Genomic DNA, 22,792 nt, shown 5'->3' with positions numbered 1-22,792 from the left:
GGGGTCCTGCGGCAGCGCCGGAGGCTGGCTCCTGGCCCCCCGAGCGAGCCTCCCCTCCGGTCCGCTCACCTCATGTGTGTAAAGTGCACTAGCGCGTGAGGCGCGGGGAACGAGGCTCGCGAGCCTCAAGCCCTCCGCAGCGCCGCGGGGACAGGCCCGAGCCGCTGCACCAGCGCCATTTTCTACACCGTCCCGCTGCCGCCGCCGCCGCCGCCGCCACCGCTGCCGCCGCAGGCCCCAGACCGGAAGTGAATGCCCCACTCGCAACCCCTTCCGGGGGCGCCGTGGCCCGGGAGCCCCAAGATGGAGGTCCTAGCAACTAGGCCTGCCGGACGAGGCAGCCACTTGACAACTGTCTGACGCGTCCAGGACTTCGCCGGAGCTGTCGGGGAACTCCGAGGTTCCCCACGAGCGGCTCTGGGGCCTGGCAAGAGCGGAGCGCGGCCTTTTTCGCCGAGGCTGGCTCGGGCTTGCCTCGGACCATCCCCTCCTCCTTCTTTACTGCGACACAAGTTTCCTTCCCCTCGGCCCGGCCCCTCCCTTACAGAAACACGCCTTTAAAAAAAAAAAAAAAAAAAAAATCCAGCAAACCGCAAATTCCACCCCTGCCGCTGCCAGACTAGCCCGCGCCGTTTTTTAAATTCACCCACATCTAATTACTTTTGACCTTCAGCCACATTTATTTAACCTCTCGATTTGTGCCTCTTCCCAGGTGAAGAATGCATCCCAGAAGTTTCATTTTTTTTATTTTTGTGCCTCAAATTTTTACACACCCTTGACTCAGCAATTCCACTTGCACGAATTTCTCTGCTCAAGAAATAACCATTTGGGTATCACTTTTAAGTACTTCACAATCAAGATATTAACTCAAATGCACAGGAAAGGTTGAATAACTGTAGCCAGCTACGACATCTAATGCTATGAGGTGGCATTAAACGCAGCTACTTGCAATACCTGGGGTCTTGGTTACAATAAAAGAATGGAAACGCAGATGCCATACTAGTTCTCAGAAAGACATGTGAACACCCAAAAATTCTTACATGTGAACACTGTAAGATACATGTCTGTAGGTAAAGTATGTAAGTCTACATGTAGATAAAATAAGATACAGTAATATAATACATGAAGATACAATTATTACAATTATTTTCTTAAATTACAATATAGACACATACCTGATTGTAAATACAATAAGATACATACCCAAAGGGGGATGCTGCAATATAATGCATTAAGATATTATAATGCACATAGGTACATACATATTCGGTGCATATAATGCTAGTAATCTGCACATTTCTCCTCTACTTAAAATCTACTCCCTTTTACTTTCTCAGAAAACTCGCTCTGCAGACAACCTTCTTTTGCCCTTTTCTATTCTAAGTCCTTTAACTGGTTTAAACCTGCTCCAGTCTCTCCCATGAAACAAGCTCTGTGATTGTCTGCTTCTGCTCTAGGAGAAATGTGTGTTGTAGTTAGCTAATGAGTGGATGAATGCCCAGAAAGGAACTAGCCAGCATGTTAACGTCTGTTTTGCATTTTTCTTCTTTTGGTGTTCTTAATTTTATGAACACCCTATAAACATTTTTTGGAAAAAAATTACAAATTGCAAAATGAAGAATAACAAATAAATGCTAGTAATTTTTACATTTTAATTTATTTGAGATGGGGGTCTTACTCTATATCCTTGGCTAGCCTATGTAGGCCAGACTGGACTCAAACTCAGAAATCTGCCTATCTCTCTCTCCTGAGTTCTAGTGATCTATAACACACACACACACACACACACACACACACACACACACACACACAGGATCAACTTTGGTTAGGTTCTTTGTTAAACTGATACAAGATGGAGTCATCTGAGAAAATGCCCCCATCAAATTGCTGTAGGCAACTCTATAGGCATTTTCTTGATTAATAGTTGATATGGAAGCTCTTTAGAGGCCATCCCAGGTTGTATGAGAAAGCATGCTACAAGCCATGGGGAGCAAGCCAGTAAGCAGCACACTCCTCTATGTCTCTGCTTTAGTTTCTGCCTCTAGGTTCTTGCCTTGAGTTCCTGCTCTGATTTTCCTATATGATGAACTATGAACTGTAAGCTGATAAACCCTCTCCTCCCCAATTTGCTTGTCAGTATGGTGTTCATCACAGTGATAGAAGGCAAATTAAGACAGAATCTTTCCTATAATGTTTTGCCTTTGTTTCTGCCCAATTCCTGTGATTACCTCAACACCCATCTTCTCTACTCTATATTCCTTGCCTTACCAAGGTTAAGTGATTAGACTAATTCACAAATTATAATTTTGGAAGGTAATGATTACTTTTTCCTCTATCAAAACCACAACTGAGGCTGTAAAAAAGAGCTCAGTAGTCAGAAGAGCACTGGCCGCTCTTCCAGAGAATCTAAGTTCAGTTCCCAACACCCACATGGTGGTTTACAACTGTCTATAACTCAAGTTCCAGGATACCCAATGTCTTCTGGCCTCCTCAGCACCTGGCACGTATATGATATATATATATACACTGGCAAAACACTCATACACGTAAATAATTTTTTGCAATGCTGAGTATAGCAAAAATGTCTGCTAAGTAAACACTATACCACTGACCGATATCCCCATCCTTTATCTTTAAACTTTAGAAAGTCTACACATTAATAAATAGAAAGAACTTGGACACATGAACACGTAGATACTTTACTGGAAAGAGTGTATTTACTTCATCTAATTAGGATTTCTCCAGTGCGTAGTGAATGTTATCCCAAACTATTCTAAGTACCTTATACAAAGATTAATTAGACACTAATTGTTGTCTTTGTACCTCCCACTGAGGTAGGAGTATTACACACCCCCTGTGCCAACAGGTGTGATTAATTTTCCCAAAGTCATGTAAGCAATAAGTGATTAAGATTATATGTGTGTGTGTGGGTTTGTGCATCGATACAATCCATTGCCATCCCAAAATAGTGATCACTGATAATCGAATCCACTATATATAATCATTCTACCAAATATCATTTCAAATATATATGTATACACACACACTGTAAAGGAGAAAGTAACAATGCCATTCAGTGTGTAAATGCTCAGAAGACTACATTACATGTAGAGGTCTATGTCCCACACAGAGACTGGCATACCAGGGTCTAGTGAGTTACACCTCACACTAAACTAATCACGCTGCACACACCATTGCTCTAGAGCAGAGAACAGGGGAAGAATGACAAGGAAGTCTGTGGCCAGCCAGCACAGATGCAGTGTTGTCCTACAGGTTTTCTGCGTGCAGCTGATTGAAGCTGCAGAGACAGATCCCAGCTGTGTGCTTCATTAATGGACATCTCTGTGCTATCATCAAAGAGCCAAGGCGTGCACCCGAAGGAAGTCTGATACTACACTGATGAAATCATCAAGATGGGAGAGGGGAAAACATAGAAAGCATGTTGTAATGGAGCCAAAAGACCGCTGAGTAGTAACAGGACCAGTCCTTAAACTGTTCCAACTAGAGACCTAAAGGTTAGCTTTAAGGCAGGACGTTTCACTTTGGAAGTATCTTCTTAGGTTTTTCTTCCTTTCTTTTCTCACTGACACCGCTCAACACGTCTTGAAAACCCAGGGTCCTCTTTCTCCTTATGGTGCTATACTTTACACAAAACATGATTCACCCATCTATTGTGAAAAACCTCATGAGTCATGACACATACATTCATGTAGCCGCAACCACAATCAATAGAAAAGAGTTCTATCACTCAAGAAAACTCCCTTGTGCCTCTTCTCAGTCCCTTTCTACAGTTCGCTCCCATATGCTCGCTGGGCACCTTCATCAGAGAAGGTCATATAAATGAAAAGTTATCGATAAAATAACAAATTTGGTACATGCAACAATATAATATGATATACCACAATTTGTTTGCCCATCTTCCCATTGGTCAGTGGTTGTTTCTGGTTGGGGGAGGGGTTATTATTATTATTATTATTATCATTTGGTGGACAATTCTGGGGCAGTTTCCTCTGAACTGAGACATTACCTTCTGGAGACGGGAGGAAGCCCCTCGCCAGTTTGGGAAAAGCTGAAGCCTGGGATTCACAATGTTCCTCTCCAAGGTTCCCAGCAGCCGGCAATGGCTGGGAAGAAGAGACTTTCTAAGCAAAGGAGCTACGTGTGGTCATTCTGCAAGCCTGGGAGGCGCAGCTTTCCTGAGTGGTCCAGGCTGGGGTGAGCTTTCTAGGGATGAGGCTACCTTTGAGTTACCCCTGCTCCCATAACTCTTCATTCCTATTGCTGTAAGTAGCCCAGTAAACACCTTGATCATTAGTTGGCCTTCGGTGGCACTATCACTTTGGTCTGTGATGGACGCTCCATTTGGAATGAGTAGAAGTCTGCCTGCATCTCCCCAGGAAAACTTAACACAACAGTGGGCACATTTTTTTCCTTTGTCTTGGAAAAATACCTAGTGCTATAGTTTGGGTTATAAATGACCTCTAAAGGTCACGTGCTAAAGGTTCTAACCCCTGCGTGGTATTACTGGGAGGTGGTAGTTCTTTAGGTGGTAGGGCCTAGTGAGACCACCTCAAGTCTTTGAGGGTGGGCCCTTGACAAGGACTGGGAACCTCTGCTCCTTTTCTCTTGGCCTTCTCAGCTACAGGGCGTCTCTGCTCTGTCTTACACTTCTACAGTAGTGTACTCTGAACCTCAAGCTCATAAGCAATGGGATCAACTGACCATGGGCCCAACTGTCCAAAATGGTGAACTGGAAACAAACAAACAATCAAACAAAAAATCTTTCCCTCATTCTAAGTAGATTATCTCTGGAGTTTGTTATGGTAAGAAAGAAGCCGACTAGCATACCTCCAGAATAGAACTGCCACATCCCAGAATACATGCACATTTAACTATATGAGAAACAAGAGAATGTTACTGAAATAATCTGTGCCCACTTGCATTCCCAAGTGGGTGAAGGGTCATTCTCCCCCCTCCAGCCCCCCAACCCCCCCCACCCCATGCTCACTCTATTTGCAGTGTGTCGGGACAATTTCCACACAGCAGTCTGGATGCTCTTACTTTAAATAAAAACACCACCACCACCACCATCAATCATCATCTTACTGTCCATCTTAAAATAACACAAAGGCATTGAGGACTCTTGACTCCAAGTCTAGTATCTTTATCCTCCCTCCCTCCCTCCCTCCCTCCCAGGGTTACCTGTAGTCCTGACCTTGCATCACCTCCCTTGCTCACCTTGCCTCAGGCACTTAGTCTTCATTCTCTAAAGGATTCCTGTCTTCCTGATCAGGAAAATCTCAGCTTCTCTTTATCTCTTCAGGTTCCTTCCCTGGCTTTGATGCTCCCAGTCACGTACTCGGAAGCCATTCTGGACTTCCCATCACATTTGTAACGAAATGTCACTGCCATCTATTTAGTCTCTGAATCTCCCGAATCTTTGCAAAGCTAGGAGGGCAAGGCACCTGTCTGTCCTGTCACTTCCATCTCCACAGGTAGAAGAACGCCGGGTAATGCTTGTTAATGAACGAATTATCTTCCTAGCTCTGCTTATCTCTTCCATCTAAATATACTGCCAAAGTGGTGTTTCTAGCAAGTAAACCCGATGGGCTCCCGCTGCCACTAAATGATCTTGAATGGCTTAAAGGCTGAAAATTCCTGAGAAGTTGCACTCTGTAGAACACCATCTGAAACCTCTCACGTAACAGAAAAGGCCTATGAGAGTCTACCCTGCCCCATTTCTCAGAATCCCTATTTTATGATCTTGGGACATTGAACTGCTGCCAGTTCCTGGGTCTTGCAGTAGCTCTGTGACTTGAATGTACTGTTCCGTGTGAATGGAAAACCGTTCCTCCCCATTGTGTCTACCTAATGAATTCTACTTCAAAGTGGAGTTCATATCCAGCCTCCTTTGCAAACCTTCTCCGAGACTCTCTGATTCTCGTCGGAATACAGATATGAGTCAAGTCCTGATAGTTATTCACCATCATTCCAGTTCCCTGTCACTGAAGTGAGAGTAAAAGGACTCCTGGAGCATTCAGGGCTGGAGTCTCATATTTTTCACAAGTTGATTTATTTTATCCAGCCACTGCTGACATATCCGGTCCCAGACAGCAGAGTGTTCATTGGCCCTTGTATTTGCTGTATCGCCAGTACTTAGCTTAGTACTTGGGAGGCCCAAACACTGAACTGAAGGTGTCTGTAGAATAAAGAACAAATGTCACATACACCCTTCTCTAGTATTTCCTTAATATTTGCTAAGGAGCATCATACTTCTGCCAAGCAGCTGTCTGTCACCATCAGGACCACTGGTATTAAAAGGATTTCTCTAGACTCCCCTGGCCTCTTCGACTGCTGGTTTGCTTTCTGTTACAAATGCCAACAGCATTCTTCCAATAATGCCCCAACTTGCCACCAGACCTACCAGGCATCTTCATGGCTTTAGTGAGGATCAAATGGGTACCCCCTTTCTTGACTAGGTCCCTCAGATAGTTACAGCCAAAGGAATCAGTTATTGCTCCAGAAATGCCCCTTGTCTTGTCATCCAGGCTACCTTCCTCTGCTCCCAGGCTACAGGTTTTAGCCCAGAAATGCCCGAGTTAAGTATTTTATAGGAATGATGCTTATGCCTCCTGACCAAGTTGAAAGTAATTTGAACATTAAAATGCATTATGCTTGTAAGGTATTATAACAACATAATGGGAAATTATACATCTATACAAAGATATATTCATAAAATATATTCATTCGTTTAAAGTTTGATGATTACAACCAAGATGGATTAACTAGAATATTTCCCTTTTCTCTCAAAGCAAGTTAAAAAAAAAAAAACAGACAAAATGATGAGATAACAGTTTTAAAAACAGTAGAAATCAAGCAATGGGGGCAGTGACCTCTGGGAGATGGGAAACAAATGATGCAAATTCTACAATTACCTCAGAGTAACACCAGAGGACCAGCTACACTGTCAATCAGAATGGCCTCTGAGTCCAGAGTCCAGGTTAGAGCTGTGCCTCTCAACCTTCCTAACGTCTCCACCCTTTAACACAGTTCCTTATGTTGTGGTGATGCCCAATCAAAGTCACCTTCGTTTGTACTTCATAATGGGAATATTGCTACTGTTATGAATCATAATGTAAATCGCTGTGCTTCCCGGTGGTCTTAGGGACCCTGTGAAAGGGTTGTTCAACCCACCTCAAAGTTGTGATCCACAGGTTGAGAACTGCCGGACTACAGTATCAGATAAGAGAGAGCTAGACAGACACCTCACAGAGCCTGGAAGGGTCACGTTGAGAACCAAGTAACACATGCGTGTCATGAATGTACATGAGACCGGGGGTTAAAAACCACTCAACAAACGGAACAAAGTAAATGTGGGTTCACAGATAGTGTGGAATAGTCGGGGAAGAATGTACTCAGGGGCCCAGGGGAAATCATAACGTAGAACCAGCAAGATGGCTCAGCAGATAAACGTGCTTGTCACTAAGCCGGATGACGAAAGCTCATCTCCCAGTCCCAGGTGACTATCCTCTGACCTCCACAGGAATGCTGACACACGTGTGTCCCCTCTCCCCAAACAAGTAAATAGATTCGTAAAGATAATTTAATGGACTTGCTGGCAGACTAATTCTGATGCCTCGGGTTTGATCTCTGGGACCCTCAGAGTGGAAAGCAAGGGCTGTCAGCTGAACGTTGTCTTTAGACTTCCATACATGTACTATGGCACATGGCGGGATAGGGATGGACCACACAGTTACAACTCACAATACATAAGTAAATAAACACATAAGTGTAACAAGAAATTGAAAATATACAATGGAGAAGATGCCCAGTGCACTGCGGAAGAACTTCACATGCATGGTTTGGGGGAGACTCCAGGACAAATGTTTTGCTCCTTGCATAGGATGAAATTTTTGAAGACAAAATGCAATCCCCCCCCCCACCCCCAATTTGAGAAAAACCATAGCTGCCCTGACTTCCCTACAAACGGACGGTAACCTGGGATTGTTCTGGTTTGTTGTTTGTTTTTTTTTTTTTTTTTTTTTTTTTTTACTTAATGAGTGGGGATGAAAAATGCTCCAATGGCTTCCTGGTTCTGGGATATAGCAACAAGACAGCCCTTGGGGAAGTGGAGAGCAACTCTCGACAGACATTCAGTCGCCTTGATGTTGAACTTGCCAAGCTCCAGAACTACGAGAAATAAAATTTTGCCTTTTACAAAGTAAATAATAATAATGAATCAATCAATCAACTAAACCCAACCAAGGTATAGAAAATGTGATTTCTACATACAAAAGGACAGTATACATCAGCAAAGAGGTGGGCAATTGACAGGCACAACACGAAGGAATTTCAGGGTTTTCATGCCGATAGAGAGGGGCCAGAGCCAGGGGGTGAGGGAAGATGACAGGGACTGGATGAGTCATTGTATAAAGTTCCAGAAGATATAAACTATTCCTTAGTAATAGAAAAGCTGTCAATGGATGCCTGAAGACAGGAAGAGTGTGGCGGGGGGGGGGAGATGAGAGGGAAGGATGACAAAAAAGCGGGAAATGTTGGGAGACGGCAGATACGTTTACTTTCTTGATTGTAGTGATGGTTTCACAGCTGTAGACAGATGTCAAAACTCATCAAATTGTGTGCTTTAAATATGTGAATCAATAAAGCTGTTTCAAAAGACTCTGATGAGAAACGGGGTGTTTACATCATTTTAAAATACCTCCCGCAAATTGCTTATAAACTAAAAGGAGGGGAAAAGATACCATCATCTCATTGAACTGATCAAAGTTAGCACCACTGGGGCCTGCACAGGTGAGCCTAGCATCCCTGGGAGGATGCTAGAGAAAAACACAGCATCACTCCAGCTTCTTTCTGCCCGAGATGTACAGTCTGAATCCAATCGTGAAGAACTCACACAAATTAAACTTCCCAAGGGTGAGCTGCTGGCTTTCAGGGTGCCAAGATTTTAAGCAGTAAGAGAAAGTGAAGGAATTGTTGCTGGCTAAAGGGGGTCAAAGCCAGGTCTGATGAAGCAGGCCTGAAATCCTAACTACTTAGGAGACAGCTGTGAGGAGGACTGAACATTCCAGATCAGCATGGGCAACTTAGGGAAGTTTCTTCCTTCCTTTCTTTCATTCGTTCGTTCGTTCTTTCTTTTTTTCTTTTCTTTTCTTTTCTTTTCTTTTCTTTTCTTTTCTTTTCTTTTTTTTTAAGGCTGGAGATATAGCCCAATGATAGAGCATTTGCCTAATGTAAGTCCCTTGGTTTCTATCCCTGGTACCAGACAGTAGGGGGAGGAAAAAAGAAAGGAAAGATGACATTACAAGGCAACATTTAATTGTAAACTGGGTCCTCCGTATGACTGTAATCATGGGACTAAGAGGATCTGATGGTTTCCATGTTAATTGCTTGAATTCAGTGGTTGTACTGAGACTAAAACTTCCCATTATTCAGGAAATAAGGTGTGCCTTTCTCTCAAAGAGAGGAGGCATACATTTGGATATATTTCTAAATGGCTGGCAGTTTATTTTCCACAGATTCAGGGAGAAAAGGGCCCTTTGGAGTACTTCAAACTTTTCTGCTAGTTTGTAATTATTCTAAAATTTCTTCTGCTTACACATTCGTTGATGTATTTGAAACACTGGTGGCAGAGACTCAGAAATGGAACAGTTGGGTTAAACATAATGAACATTAGCAATTTTCCGAGGGAGGGGTTGTAACAGCTCCGACATAATGAGTGTTATCAGTTTGTCAGGGGGTGTTGTACCAGCTCAGATCCTCATCTGTCACCAGAGACACACATCTTCTTTACCACTTCGAGGAGTGCTTTGTCAATCCGTTCCTTTACTTTAATTAGCTTGTCTGTCAGTCTTTCCTCCTCCCTTTCTTCCTTCCTTTCCTTCTCTGTGTGTGTGAGTGTGAGTGTGTGTGTGTTTATAAATAATCTAAATTTCTTTAGGAACAGTTCCTATCTATTCCTTTTAATTATGAAAGATCTTTGTATACTAAAGCAGTTGTCTTTTTGTCTACGGTATGGGATGTAAAAAGCACTTTTATGTTTTAAGTAACCTTAAAAAAATTCAACTTTTTAACTAACCGTGCTAGGGATTGGACCCTGGCCACTAGGCAAAGTTAGGCAAGTACTCTACCTCTGAGCTCCATATGTTCAATGTTTTTAACCATTGTGTTATCTGCCTTGTAACTTGGTCTAAGGTACTTTAATACTCTGGCTATGTTAAGTTTATGCATTCACTTTGGCTTCTTTTACTGTGTGAGTTTGGGGATCTCGTTTCTAAAGTTTCCCCCCAATTCCAGACCACAGGGGAGGCCACCCTTCATGTTTTCTTCCTGTTCCCATCACCGTCACTTGCTGTTCACCTCATTTTCTGTCAGTCCTGTGGTTTAGATCTTCCGTGTCCCCTCAAGGATTAGTCCCCAGGTTGGTACCACTGAGCTGTGGAAACTTTCTCTAAATATATAAATACACATATACCTTATTTTTAACTTTATGACTGTATATTCTGTGTATGGGTGTGTGCATGTGAACCTAAGTGTTTTCATCGGATCCCTTAGAGCTGGAGTTTCAGGTGGCTGTGAGCCATGGATGTGGGTGGTTGGATTCTGTCTTCTGCAGGAGCAGGGTACACTCTTTACAGCTGAGGCATCTTTCCAGCCCTAGATGTTAGAAACTTTAAAAGTGAGACTTCCAAGCCGGGCGTGGTGGCGCACAACTTTAATCCCCAGCACTTGGGAGGCAGAGGCAGGAGGATTTCTGAGTTCGAGGCCAGCCTGGTCTAAAGCGTGAGTTCCAGGACAACCAGGGCTACACAGAGAAACCCTATCTTGAAAAAAACAAAAAAACAACAACAACAAAAAAGTGGGACTTCCTGGGAGGTCAGCTGGGTGTGGAGTTTTACCATCTGAACAGCATACATCCAGGTACATGTTCACATATGTACGCACACATGAAAATGCACATGTACTCATTCATGCATACACAAAAAAATGTTAAGAGAAAGAAAGGACAAGGATCCCACAATCTCTTTCGAGGACACACCAAGGAATCACAGTCACTTCTGAGGAATCGCCGTGGGATTCTTTGTAAAAATTAACAGGTTGATCTAAAATTGATGGAGAAATTCAATGGAGCCAGAATTGACAGAACAATCTTGCTAGAAAACAAAGTTAGTGCTCAGGGTAAATAGCTCCGTGGTGGAGAACTTGATTAGTGTGACAGGGCCCAGAGTCCTATCTCAAGAGCGAGATCTCTCTCTCTCTCTCTCCTTCCCTCCCTCCCTCTCTCTCCCTCTCCTTCCCCCTCTCCTCCTCCCTCCCCCTTTCCCCCTTCTCCCTCCCTCTCTTCTCTCCCTCTCTCTCTCTCTCTCTCTCTCTCCCTCCCTCCTTCCCTCCCTCCCCCCCTCTCTCCCTCTCCATCTCCCCCTCCTCCCTCCCCCTTTTCCCCTTCTCCCTCCCTCTCTTCTTCTCTCTCCCTCTCCCATACACACACAAACAAAGTTGGAGGACTTGTACTGCTGGTTACCAAGAGGGCACATTAATTTAGCAGTTTGAGACTGCTGTAAAAATGGCCACACAGATCAAAGGAATGGAGGTGATGGTCCCCAAAATCAATGTCACACTAGGGTCAAGGTAGCTACAATAAGAAAGTTGAACAATTCAAAGAGGAAGGAGGGAGATTTTGGGTTTTTTGTTTGGTTGGTTTTCTTTTGGTTTTTGTTTTTGTTTTGTCTTTGAAGACACAGTTTTTCTGTGTAGCTATGGCTGTCCTGGAACTCTCTCTGTAGTCCAGCCAGCTTTCCTCTGCCTCCCAAGTGCTGGAATTAAAGGCATGTGTCACCACCTTGAAGCTATAAAGGAGTGTTTTTTTATTTTGTTTTGTTTTGTTTTTTTTAAAAAAAACAAGGTACCCTGGAGCAAATAATATCCAAAAGCCAAGGAATAAAGGCAGTGCCCATGACAAACTTTCATTTCCCTTCATTGTAGTTCCTCCCACATATTATGTGCACACATTAATTTAAGCTGGATCAGAGATGAACACTAATAACTACAAAGCACCTAGAAGAAAACATAGATTTTACCGTCTTAGGCTCATAAATCTTTATGATGCCGGGTTTGGCAATAATTCCTTAGCCAGGACACTAAAAGGCACAAGGAACAACAGTGAAAAGGGGAATGTGACATCATCCAAAGTAGACAGTGGATGCATCAAAGGAAACACTGATGGAGTGGAAGCAGAGCACTTTATTATGAGAAAAATCTTTGCACATCATATTTTTATCAAGGGACTACATACAGAAGGTAAATGAGGAGCTCATACAACAGGACAGACAGACGCACAGCTCCTAAGCTTTACATGTGTAAGGAAGATGTACAATAGGCTAATGAGCATCAAAAGATGCTCAGGATCTCGAGCTAAGACAGATGGGAGGCATAAGAGTCATCGTGCAGATGCAGAACAAAGCAACAGTGAGATTTCATTTTACACCACTCGGAAGGCTGTCATCAGGAAGACCGTTAATGGCAAGTGATGACAAGAATATAGGTAAATTGGAATCCTCCTGCCCTACCCACAGGAATGGCAAGGCTGCAAAAAGCCAAACTCTCATTGGACCTACCAACACTAGATGTTTCCCTAACAGAAAGGAAAATGCGCACTCAAACACTTATACATGAATGTGTATCACACTGTCTTTCTAACAGAAGTACAGATAACTTAAATGTCTATCAACGGAAGAAGGCAGAGATGAATGTAGAACCTGTACATATTATTCAGTAAGGCTAGTTGTTGTAAAAACTAGTGGACAGCTGATCCATGCCACCATGAGGATGAAACTTTGGACTATTTTGCTAAGTGAAGGAAGCTGGGTGGGAGAGAGCACGTGCTATTACTTGACTTCATTTACACGGCCTGTTCTGAACAGAGAAATCCACAGAGACAGGAAACAAATGAACGGTCACCTAAGACTGGGGCAGGAGATTGGGAGATGATAGTGGTAGTCATGACAGTCTTCTCAAATTGTGTTTATGGTTCTGTGAATATCCCTATTGCATTGCATACTTTTTAAATGCGTAAGTTTTTAGGATCTGTGGGTTATGCCACAGCTCAATAAAGCGAGTGCCAGCAATGGCAATCAAACATTTGGCTATTGTTTAGTGGAATGTTGCACTACTCTGCTGTGATCGGAAGTATTTAACAGAGCTAGGTAGGAAAGAACGCAGGAAGTTTGCCTGAATGGAGCCAGGCATTATGGCTCATGATGTTAGTCTCTGATTCCAGGAGCCTAAAGCAGGATGATTTTAAGTTTCAGCCAAGCCTGAGCTACATGTGAGACCTGTCTCAAAACAAACAAACCAATCAACCAAAACCGCGTGCACACACTATTACCAGACCATAGGAGGCCGGGCCGGGAGTGGGTTTGTTTACTGAAGGACAGGAAAGATTTAAGCTTTTTACTTTTTTTTTTTTTTTAACAGATTCTTTTATTGTGCATGCATGTGTGTGGGCACACACGTGTCATGGTGCATGTGTAGAAATCAGAGGACATTTTCGAGAGATGGGTCCTCTCTTTTTACCATGTGGGTTTCCTAGCTCAAACTCTGGTCATCAGTCAGGACTAGCAGGAAGCACTAATCCCCACTAACCATCGTCAGCTCAAGAGTTGTGCTTCTCTATAGGAGGAGCGGAAAGAACTGGCCGAGGAGCGGGGTGGGGGCGGGGTGGGGGTGGGGTTGGATGGTGATGATGCGGGTAGAAGCCGTGCCATCTTCTGTAAGCCCAGACAGATGGACACATAAACAGAAGGATCTGTTCTGATACCCCTTACTCCGCACACAGCCATTTGTTTCTTCTTGTTTGTCTCAATAAGGAAAGGAAGTGGCGAATGAGAGAGGAGATAGCAGGGCCTGGGTTTGAAAGAGGCAGGTTAGAAGAGTTGGTCAGGGTTGAGAGAGAGAGAGAGAGTGAGCCTCAGCTGCAAGTAAGGAAATGGATTGTGCCGGCACCAGCAAACAAGAGCTGCTCCTGAGCTATCTTCTCCTGAGTCATCTGAGCCAGGCCAGACAGCCCCAAATGCTTTCAGAGTTACTCACTCACTTTGGCCTTAAGCCTTTCACTCTCTGGACACCCTCCTCTAGATTGACTGCCTTTTGGCATCCTTTCTCCCAGAACTGAATGTTCTTCTCTAGAGACACAAATCCACCTCCCTGGTTCTATACCATATGCATTCCTTAATTCAAGCTGGGGTGCCCGTAGCACATCTCATGATTTCCTTGCATCAGGACAGTGAGAGATCAAAACCCAAAACAAACACCAGAGAACTCTGTTAGCGCAGGGGTGGTAGGGAACCCTCTAGCTTGTTAAGGAGTTACACTGAGACATTTACCATGATAGCTGGACAGCATAGAGGGGTATAGGGTCAGGGATCTGGGATGGGCATGCTTAGATAGGATATTTTCTGGCTTCTTATTGGTTTAAGCCAGCCAGCTAGGCAAGGGGGGGCAGCCAGTCATCCTGGACCTCTATTTACTGAGCACAGCCACAGTACCCTCACTATGATGATCCAGGCCAATAGGAGCTCAGAACAGCAAGAGAAGGAGGCAAATGCAAAGAAACCTTCAGGGCTATGGCTGCCACCCAACACTGGCATTGTTGCTGGGCCAAGCATCTAGGCACAGATAGCACAGGGTGCCTGGCATCAAGGGGCAGAATGGCACGGGGAAGGAACAACACCGTCTTTGCCTCAGATCTGGACTTCGAACCTGCTTCAGCTGCTGAACTTCCTGGGGCACACTAGCATCTGGCTGGCTGCTAAGCTTCTCTGAGCTTCAGTTTCCTCATCTGCAAAATGCAAGATCCTAAAACCCGCCCCTGAGGGCTGGCTATAAGAAATAGACTCCAGCCTGGCAGCGGTGGTACACGCCTTTAATCCCAGCGCTTGGGAGGCAGAAGCAGGTGGATCTCTGTAAGTTAGAGGCTATCTTGGTCTACAGAGCAAGCTCCAAGGCAGTCAAGGCTACACAGACAAATCCTGTCTTGAAAAATGAAAGAAAGAAAAGGAAAGGAAAAAGGAAGGAAGGAAAAGAAAGAGGGGGAGAGAGGAGAAAGGAGAGATGGGTAAAGAGAGAGAGAAGAGAGGAGGAGAGAAAGAGAAGAGAAGAGAAGAGAAGAGAAGAGAAGAGAAGAGAAGAGAAGAGAAGAGAAGAGGAGGTTTTCAGGACTCTCCAGCCCATTTCCAGTCTTCTGTATTTGTTAGCCCCCCCTCTCAAGCACCTAGCACACAGGCACACTGAGTAAACTGTATAGCTTCTGGCCACCCTCTGGTCTTTTCTAGAATCTTTCTTCTTCTTGGAAGCATTAGTCTGTGCCCCATGGACTTTCTCTACTGTTCACACCTCTTCCCAGGACACGTTGGTCATGTATAGCCTCTTCCCCGCCCCCCTGCCCGCTGCCTCCCTCTCCCCCACCCCCACGCTGCCTGTGAAGACAGAAGAAAGCTCTTGCTCATGTATTCCCCAGTTCACAGCACATTCCCACCATGTGCTCAACAAACACATGTGTTTAACCCTTGCTCCCCAGGCCTCGCTGACTTGAAGGTGGAACAGAAACACAAATTGTTGTCTGGCCCATACTCTCTGCAGGCTCTTAGCTCCTCTAAAACTCGCCCCAAAGTCTGAGGTGAGCTCAAGAAAAACAGCACAGACTCTGCAGAGATGCTATGGCTTCTAGTATTGGCTCTGTAGCTTATCAGCTCTGAAACTTGCCCTTTCTGTGCCTTGGATTACTCATCTATGGAATGAGTCATACGGTTGCCGTGGAGATTAAATAGGCGGCTGGCACAGTGCTTCTAACGGCACCTGGAACATAGTAAATACTGTATAGGAACTTACTCTCAGCACATTGTTCTCTCTGGCTGCCCCACTGGTTCCTTCTCTTCTACAGCCAGCTATGGTGAGCTAACCCAATTACATTCGTTACTGCTTTCATTGCTGCAACAAAATACAGGACACAGGCAACTCAAAGGAGGAAGGGTTTGACTCCCATTTCAGGGATTCCAGTCCAGGGCAAGCGAGCTGATTACAGAAGCTGTGGCAGCTTCAGCGGGATGGCATGACAGGAAGCTTGGAGCCAGTCACATTGCAGTGGCAGAGAGGAGGCAGAGAGCTCAGGCAGGAAGTGGGCTAGCCTCTAACCTTTAAAGGCCTGCCTCCAGAGTTCCCATGACCTCTCCAGAAAGCAGCACCAGGGCAGAGCAAGTGTTCAAATACATAAGCCTGGGCATATTTCAGACTTAAACCATGTGGCTGATGGTACCACAAGTGTCACTCAAGCCATTCTGGGGGAGCCCAGACAACATCTTTGTATGAGTGACGTGGCCTTCAGCCACAGTTTACAATCACTGAAACTATGGATCTCCGTGCTTTAAAATTGTTGTTGTTGTTGTTGTTGTTGAGGTTTCTCTGTATAGCCTTGGCTGTCCTGGAATGTGCTCTGTTTTTGAGTCAGGGTCTCTCCGTGGGACCTGAAGGTTTCTAATTTGGCTACTGTGGCTGGTTTGCCTGCCTCCAGGGGGACATCCCCCCCCCATACAGGGCTGAGATGACAGGTACGCCAGGAGTTTTTACATGGGTGCTGGGGTCCAAACTCAGGTCCCCATGCTTAAGCAGCAAGCACTGTTACCTGCTGAGCTGCCCTCTGAACCTCCTTCCCTCCTCACCTAGATGAACTGTAAAGGGCACTGAGGAGTCTAGGGGTTCTGTTTGGGATCTGGGACAGGCCCAAAGCTGCATCTCAGGCAAGGTCCCAGGTACTGCTGTTGCGGGTCTGTGGACCATGCTTCACCTTATGAGACCCTAAACAATGAGGATTTCTTGTTCTCACCAATCTGTGTAATGAGGCAATGAGAGAAACAAGCTTACCAATAAAGGAGCCAAGGAAGAAGAGGAAGAAGAAATGTAGGCTGGCAAAATGGTTCCCAGGGATAATGTGCTTGCCACCCAAACCTGATGACCCGAGTTGTGTCCATGGGAAAACGTTGGAAGGATAAGTGACACCCCAAACCGTCCTCTGACGTCTACACACATACAGTGGCGTGCACACACTCACGTGCGCACACAAATATCCTATGTGAATACACATATCGAATAATAAATTCTAAAACATTTTCTAAAAAGATACTTAAAGCTGCCCAGGCATAAGTAGTTCCCTCCTATAGTTTCAACATTTTAAATGATCAGGACTGAGGAGTCAGCGACTTTCATGGCCTTGGAATGAGTGCTTGGGCTCCAGCCACCAAGCTCATGACTAGGGCAAAAGGAAGAGATGGGTAAAGGCAAGAACGGGTTCTGAGTGCAACCCATCTAATACAATAGTACATCTATACCCAGATACCTGAAACCAAGCCTGTTCACATCCTGGTCTTCAAAGAAGGACAAGAGAATGTTCAACTTGGCTCAATTTGCCCCAAACACAATGACAGAGGATGAGAGAAACAGACATTAGGCAAGTAACTGAAATCAGGCACAGCCTCTGCTCATTTCTAGAATCATGCACATACCGCCTGTCACCCTTGGGATGACAGGGTCACTGTTACAGTATCTCCCCAACTCTAACGTTCAGGCTTGCGCACTGGGATAGTAGCAGATTATTTGAGTGCTACCAGAATGAACCCTCATTTCTAGCTCCTCATTTTTGAGCTAAATAAACACCTTTATCACAAATTCTTCTGAAGGCAGCTTCTCAAATCCTGGCTCAGGAGAATAGTACAGTTCTTCCCTCCCCACCCATCAGCTGCCACTCTGCCAGGGAAGGCACTCCGCTCTCCTTTTGGCTGGCGCTGCTAGAAACTTGGACAAAACTGCTTAATTCAAAGGTCAAGGGATGGAGTCCATGACAGAGCCTGAGCCAGCCAGTGCACTCTTTCTCCCTAGCAACCAGGGATTGGGTCAGATTTGTGACATGGCCACATGAGCCTTCAGCTCAATCATCAGAGGCTGAGACAGGCAGATCTCTGAGTTCCAGGCCAGGCTGGACAACACAGAAGGCTCCATTGAAAGAGAGAGAGAGAGAGAGAGAGAGAGAGAGAGAGAGAGAGAGAGAGAGAAGAGAAGAGAAGAGAAGAGAAGAGAAGAGAAGAGGAGAGGAGAGAGAGGCCTCAACCAAGTGCTTTTGCTTGAGACAGTAGAGAAACAGACTTACATATCCACAAGGGTTTTTGTAGCTGCAGAAGCTTCTGGAAGCCTTCTTGACTAACACAAACAACTGAATGGAGAAGCATGATGGAAAGTTGCCCACACTGTGTAACCCGAGCTCAAGCCATCAGGTTTGGCACTCAGATTTCCTCAATTTGAGGGATCTAGTTACACTGGGCTTTTGTGATTTGCAGCCCCAACTTCAGGGGTGAAGACCCTTAGTGTGGAACCAACCCTCAAACCCAGGCCTCTTAGTGCTGAGCTCACTTCCAAGAGCCTCAATTTCTTCTTTAAAGTGGAAAACAGTTGTCCACAGGCTGGGTTGAACAAGATGTCTATGAAGGGCAAGGGATGGCGTGTGTGTGTGGTGTGTGTGTGTGTGTGTGTTGGGGACAGGGCAAGGCAAGCTTGTTGGATGTGTCTATTCAACCATCAGTGAACTAAATGTCCTTGAGGATGGTCACATCTACAGGCCTGGGAGAGGTCTTGGACTTGGTCTTGATCACTACATTCCAGGTCACTATTTGGATCTGTATTTTGTTGGTATTTGGAAATTAAGTGGCTTGGTTGCTGCTGTTGTGCCCACCTGGGCAAGAAGCCAAGGCCAAGCTGGGAGCCTCAGGCCCCAGTCCAAACAGCTAACGTGAGATCATTTGTCTGTGAAGCTGCCTGCTTCCCAGCAGGTTGTAAAAGGTGGGATGGCTCCTTTGTTCTCCCTTGATCTGCCTGTTTCTAACCCCAGAGTTGTTCTCCCTCAGTCTTCCCTCCACCAGAGACACTAGCCTTTCTCTTCTGTACTCAGAGAGGGCCCAACCTATGGCCCACCACAAATAATGTTTTGAACATTTTGAACATTGTCTTCATTTCCAGCTTTTTTTTTCTCTCCTCTCCCTTCCTCTCCCTTCTCCCTCCCTTCTTTTGAGGCAGGGTCTCAGTGAGTAGCCCTGGTTATCCCGGAACTTGTTTGTAACCCAGGCTGGATTTGAACTTCTGGTGGACCTCCTGCCTTTGCCTTTGCCTCTGCCTCCCAGGTGCTAGGGTTGCATGTGGGTGACACCATGTTTGGCTGTCCACTCATTTCCACTCACTGTCCTGTCAACAAAACCTCCCCTGGTGAGAACATGCTGAGTGTGGCTTTACTTCCAGCATGCAGGGAGGGACGAATCCACCAGGAACTCAGACTTAGTATCTCAGGAAATGATGGTGCCAGGTGGTGACTGTCTCTCTGATTCTCTCTTCAGATTATCAGTATTTTATGCAAGCTGCAATTGGCAATGTTACAAGTTTGCCACAGGGTAAGTAGAGATTTGGCTCAAATCTGAGACCAAATTAAGATTTCTGACAAATAGTGTAATGCAATGTCTGCCATATAACTATGGTAAATATTAGTTTTTCTCCCGGGTTCTCCCTCTAAGCAGTTTCTAGTAAGGTGTGATGTATCCAGGACTGACTGCATCTTAAACAAAGAGTTTTCATTTCAGTAGCATTAGATAACATTTATGTTTTTTTTTTTTAAGGTGCATCAGGTGCACAGACTATAGTACAACATGGTTCCTAAAGAAAAAGGAAATATGTAGGAAAATACATGAAAAGATGCACACAAAATTCGCTGACCTGGGCTAAGAAGAGAAGGGTAGGGACGGTAGAAGTAATTAAGAGAAATTTTAGTCTGGGTGTGGTGACCTATACCTTTAATTCCAGTACTTGGGAGGAAAGCACAGGCAGATTTTTTTATAAATTTAATGCTAGTTTGGTCTATATATTGAGTTCCCTTACAGTCAGGGTTACACAGAGAGAGACTCTGCCTCCCAGCTTGGCCTTGGCTTCTTGCCCAGGTGGGCACAACAGCAGCAACCAAGCCACTTAATTTCCAAATACCAACAAAATACAGATCCAAATAGTGACCTGGAATGTAGTGATCAAGACCAAGTCCAAGACCTCTCCCAGGCCTGTAGATGTGACCATCCTCAAGGACATTTAGTTCACTGATGGTTGAGTAGACACATCCAACAACTTTAGACTGTTATGTCTTAAGTTTTAAGCTTTTAAATGAGAATATATATGTGTGTACGTATGTATATATACATATATATATACATATATATAATACAAATTTTTAAAAAGTTTTTGTTTTCTTTTTCACATTTTTAATTGATTGATTGACGTGTGTGTATGTGTACACATGTGTACCAACCCTAAAATACTTAAAAAGTTATTTTGTTTAGCATCTTTAAAAACAAGCTATTGTATAGTTTAAAAAAGAAAGAGGTGGCCGGGAAAGAATGAGTCTGTCTGCTTTACACCTTTAGGGAGTCGGGAAGGCAGTGAGGGGATGGAAGCCAGGCCTCAGGCACGAACGCCTGCACCGCGTGCTGTTCTTCAGCCTTCTTTGCTTGGTGCCTATTGGGACTCAACCCTGGGTTTCCACAGCTGCATGGATTCTTCTGCATGGGAAAGAGCCAGGAAGTCCACGTTCTTCAATCTGCTTGACTAATGGCTTAAAGCAGCGCGAATCTTCATTCTTCTCAGTCTAGTCTAGGTTTGCTACTTAGGTTTTTCGTTTGTTTGTTTGTTTTTGTCAACTTGATGCACGTTCCGGATGATAAATTCATCTAGAAAGAGAGACCCTTAGAATGCCCACTAGATGAATTTGTATGGTCAGTTTCTTTCTTCTTCTTCTTCTTCTTCTTCTTCTTCTTCTTCTTCTTCTTCTTCTTCTTCTTCTTCTTCTTCTTCTTCTTCTTCCTCTTCCTCTTCCTCTTCCTCTTCCTCTTCCTCTTCCTCTTCCTCTTCTTCCTCTTCCTCTTCCTCTTCCTCTTCCTCTTCTTCTTCTTCTTCTTTCTTTCTTTTTTTTCTTTTGGTTTTTTTGAGACAGGGTTTCTTTGTATATCCCTGGCTATCCTGGAACTCACTCTGTATACCAGGCTAGCCTCGAACTCAGAAATCCACCTGCCTCTGCCTCCCAAGTACTGGGATTAAAGGCGTGTGCCACCACTGCCCAGCTATGGTCAGTTTCTTAATTGATGAGTGATATAGAAAGGTTCAGCCTGCTGTGGGTCCAGAGATATATAAGAAAATAGGCTGAGGAAGCTAAGTAAAGCAAGCCAGTCAGCAGAGGTCTTCTACAGTTTCTGCTTCGGTCCCTGCCTCGGTCCTCACCCTGCCTTCCCTTCATGGTGGACTGTTTGTCTCCCCAGATCATTTTTTGGTCAGTTTTGTCACAGCAGCAGGAAACAAAACTAAAACTCCAGGTTTCCAATGAACTTCAGGTAGTCCTTCTTTGGAGACTTTAACTTTGGAATAAACAAACTGGGAGCTAAGGTAGGCCAGGGAGTGGGTGCTACCCAGGAAGAATAGCAACAGGACAAGCTGGGTCTTGCAGGAAGGGTTAACCCTCTTCACCCTCTGTGATGGTTTGTGTATGCTCAGCCCAGGGAGTGGTACTGTTAGAAGGTGTGGCACTGATAGGAGGTGTGGCCTTTTTGGAGTAGGCTTGGCACTGTGGGTGAGGACTTTAAGAACCTCATCCTAGCTGTCTGGAAGCCAGTATTATTCTAGCAGCCTTCAGATGAAGATGTAGAACTCTCAGTTCCTCCTGCACCATGCCTGCCTGGATGCTGCCATGTTCCTGTCTTGATGATAATGGACTGAACCTCTGAAGCTGTAAGCCAGCCCCAATTAAATGTTGCACTTATAAGAAATGTCTTGGTCATGGTATCTGTTCACAGCAGTAAAACCCTAACTAAGACACCCTCCTAAGAAGACCTCTCTCTTTTTTCATGTTGGAAAGATGTCATTCACCTAATCAAATATAGACTTCAAGGAAACACATTTGGTTTGGGGCTTTGTACACTCAAAACAAAGCAAGGAGGTTGCTGACATAGCTTAGCTGGCAGAATGCTTTCCCAGCATGAACAAAGGCCTGGGCTTGATCTCCAGCACTGAACAAAAACTGGTGTGCTGCCTCACACATTTCTCATCACAGACATGCTCCTGTCTCCACCTCCTATCTTACGGAAGTGCTGGTACAGATGTGTGCTAGCATGTCTGGCTTTATGTGGGTTCTGACACATATGCAGCAACTACTTTACCCACAGAACTATCTTCCAACCCCTAACTTATTATTAAGAAGTGGTCTTGCTTTGGTGGTTAAGCTAGTCTTGAACTCCTCACTTCAAGTGATTCTTCTGCCTCAGATACTGGTCAGAACAATGTGCAACATTTTGTTTTCCAGCTTTGGATGTCTCTCCTGTTATCAGCCCTGACGACATCTACACCACACATCCACTCACAGTGTGGTTCTGCCTTTCATCCTAAAGCCTTTCCGATTCTTTACTGCCACCAGAGAGCTTTTTGAAGCACCGTGTCCCATCCTGTCACTTAGGAAGAACATTTGCCATCTCTTAAAACTTGCTCAGATGCAAGTTCTCTGTTCAGGCCCCAATCCCGTGCCACATGTTTATACCACTTAAGATGTCCCTAGGCATTTTAAAGGCCAGAAAACATATTTTCAACTGGTTTTGGTGCCATAAGGAATCCTGATCTGCAACCATTGGTAACACGTCTCATTTGTAGAGTGGCTTAGCTC

At 44.7% G+C, this 22,792-nt stretch overlaps 1 protein-coding gene across 16 annotated transcripts in view; it reads right to left on the bottom strand.

Moving 5' to 3' along the window:
- The window catches only part of Tnrc6a (trinucleotide repeat containing 6a), a 164,196-nt gene that overhangs the window by 70,895 nt on the left and 70,509 nt on the right, over positions 1-22,792 (bottom strand). For 5 of the 16 annotated variants that reach the window (XM_006507705.2, XM_017322204.2, XM_017322201.2 and 2 more), the window contains exon 1: positions 70-1,666. The exons of 10 other annotated variants lie outside the window; for them this stretch is intronic. In XM_006507705.2, the coding sequence (XP_006507768.1) occupies positions 70-74 (5 nt within the window). In that variant the 5' untranslated portion in view covers positions 75-1,666. Of the gene's footprint in view, positions 1-69; positions 1,667-22,792 lie in introns of those variants that run through there. One more of the 16 variants, NM_144925.3, reaches the window with a different exon arrangement.

The sequence above is a fragment of the Mus musculus genome, chromosome 7 (genome assembly GCF_000001635.26).
Source record: "Mus musculus strain C57BL/6J chromosome 7, GRCm38.p6 C57BL/6J".
NCBI lineage: Eukaryota > Metazoa > Chordata > Mammalia > Rodentia > Muridae > Mus > Mus musculus.
This window is presented reverse-complemented; position numbering and strand designations above follow the sequence as displayed.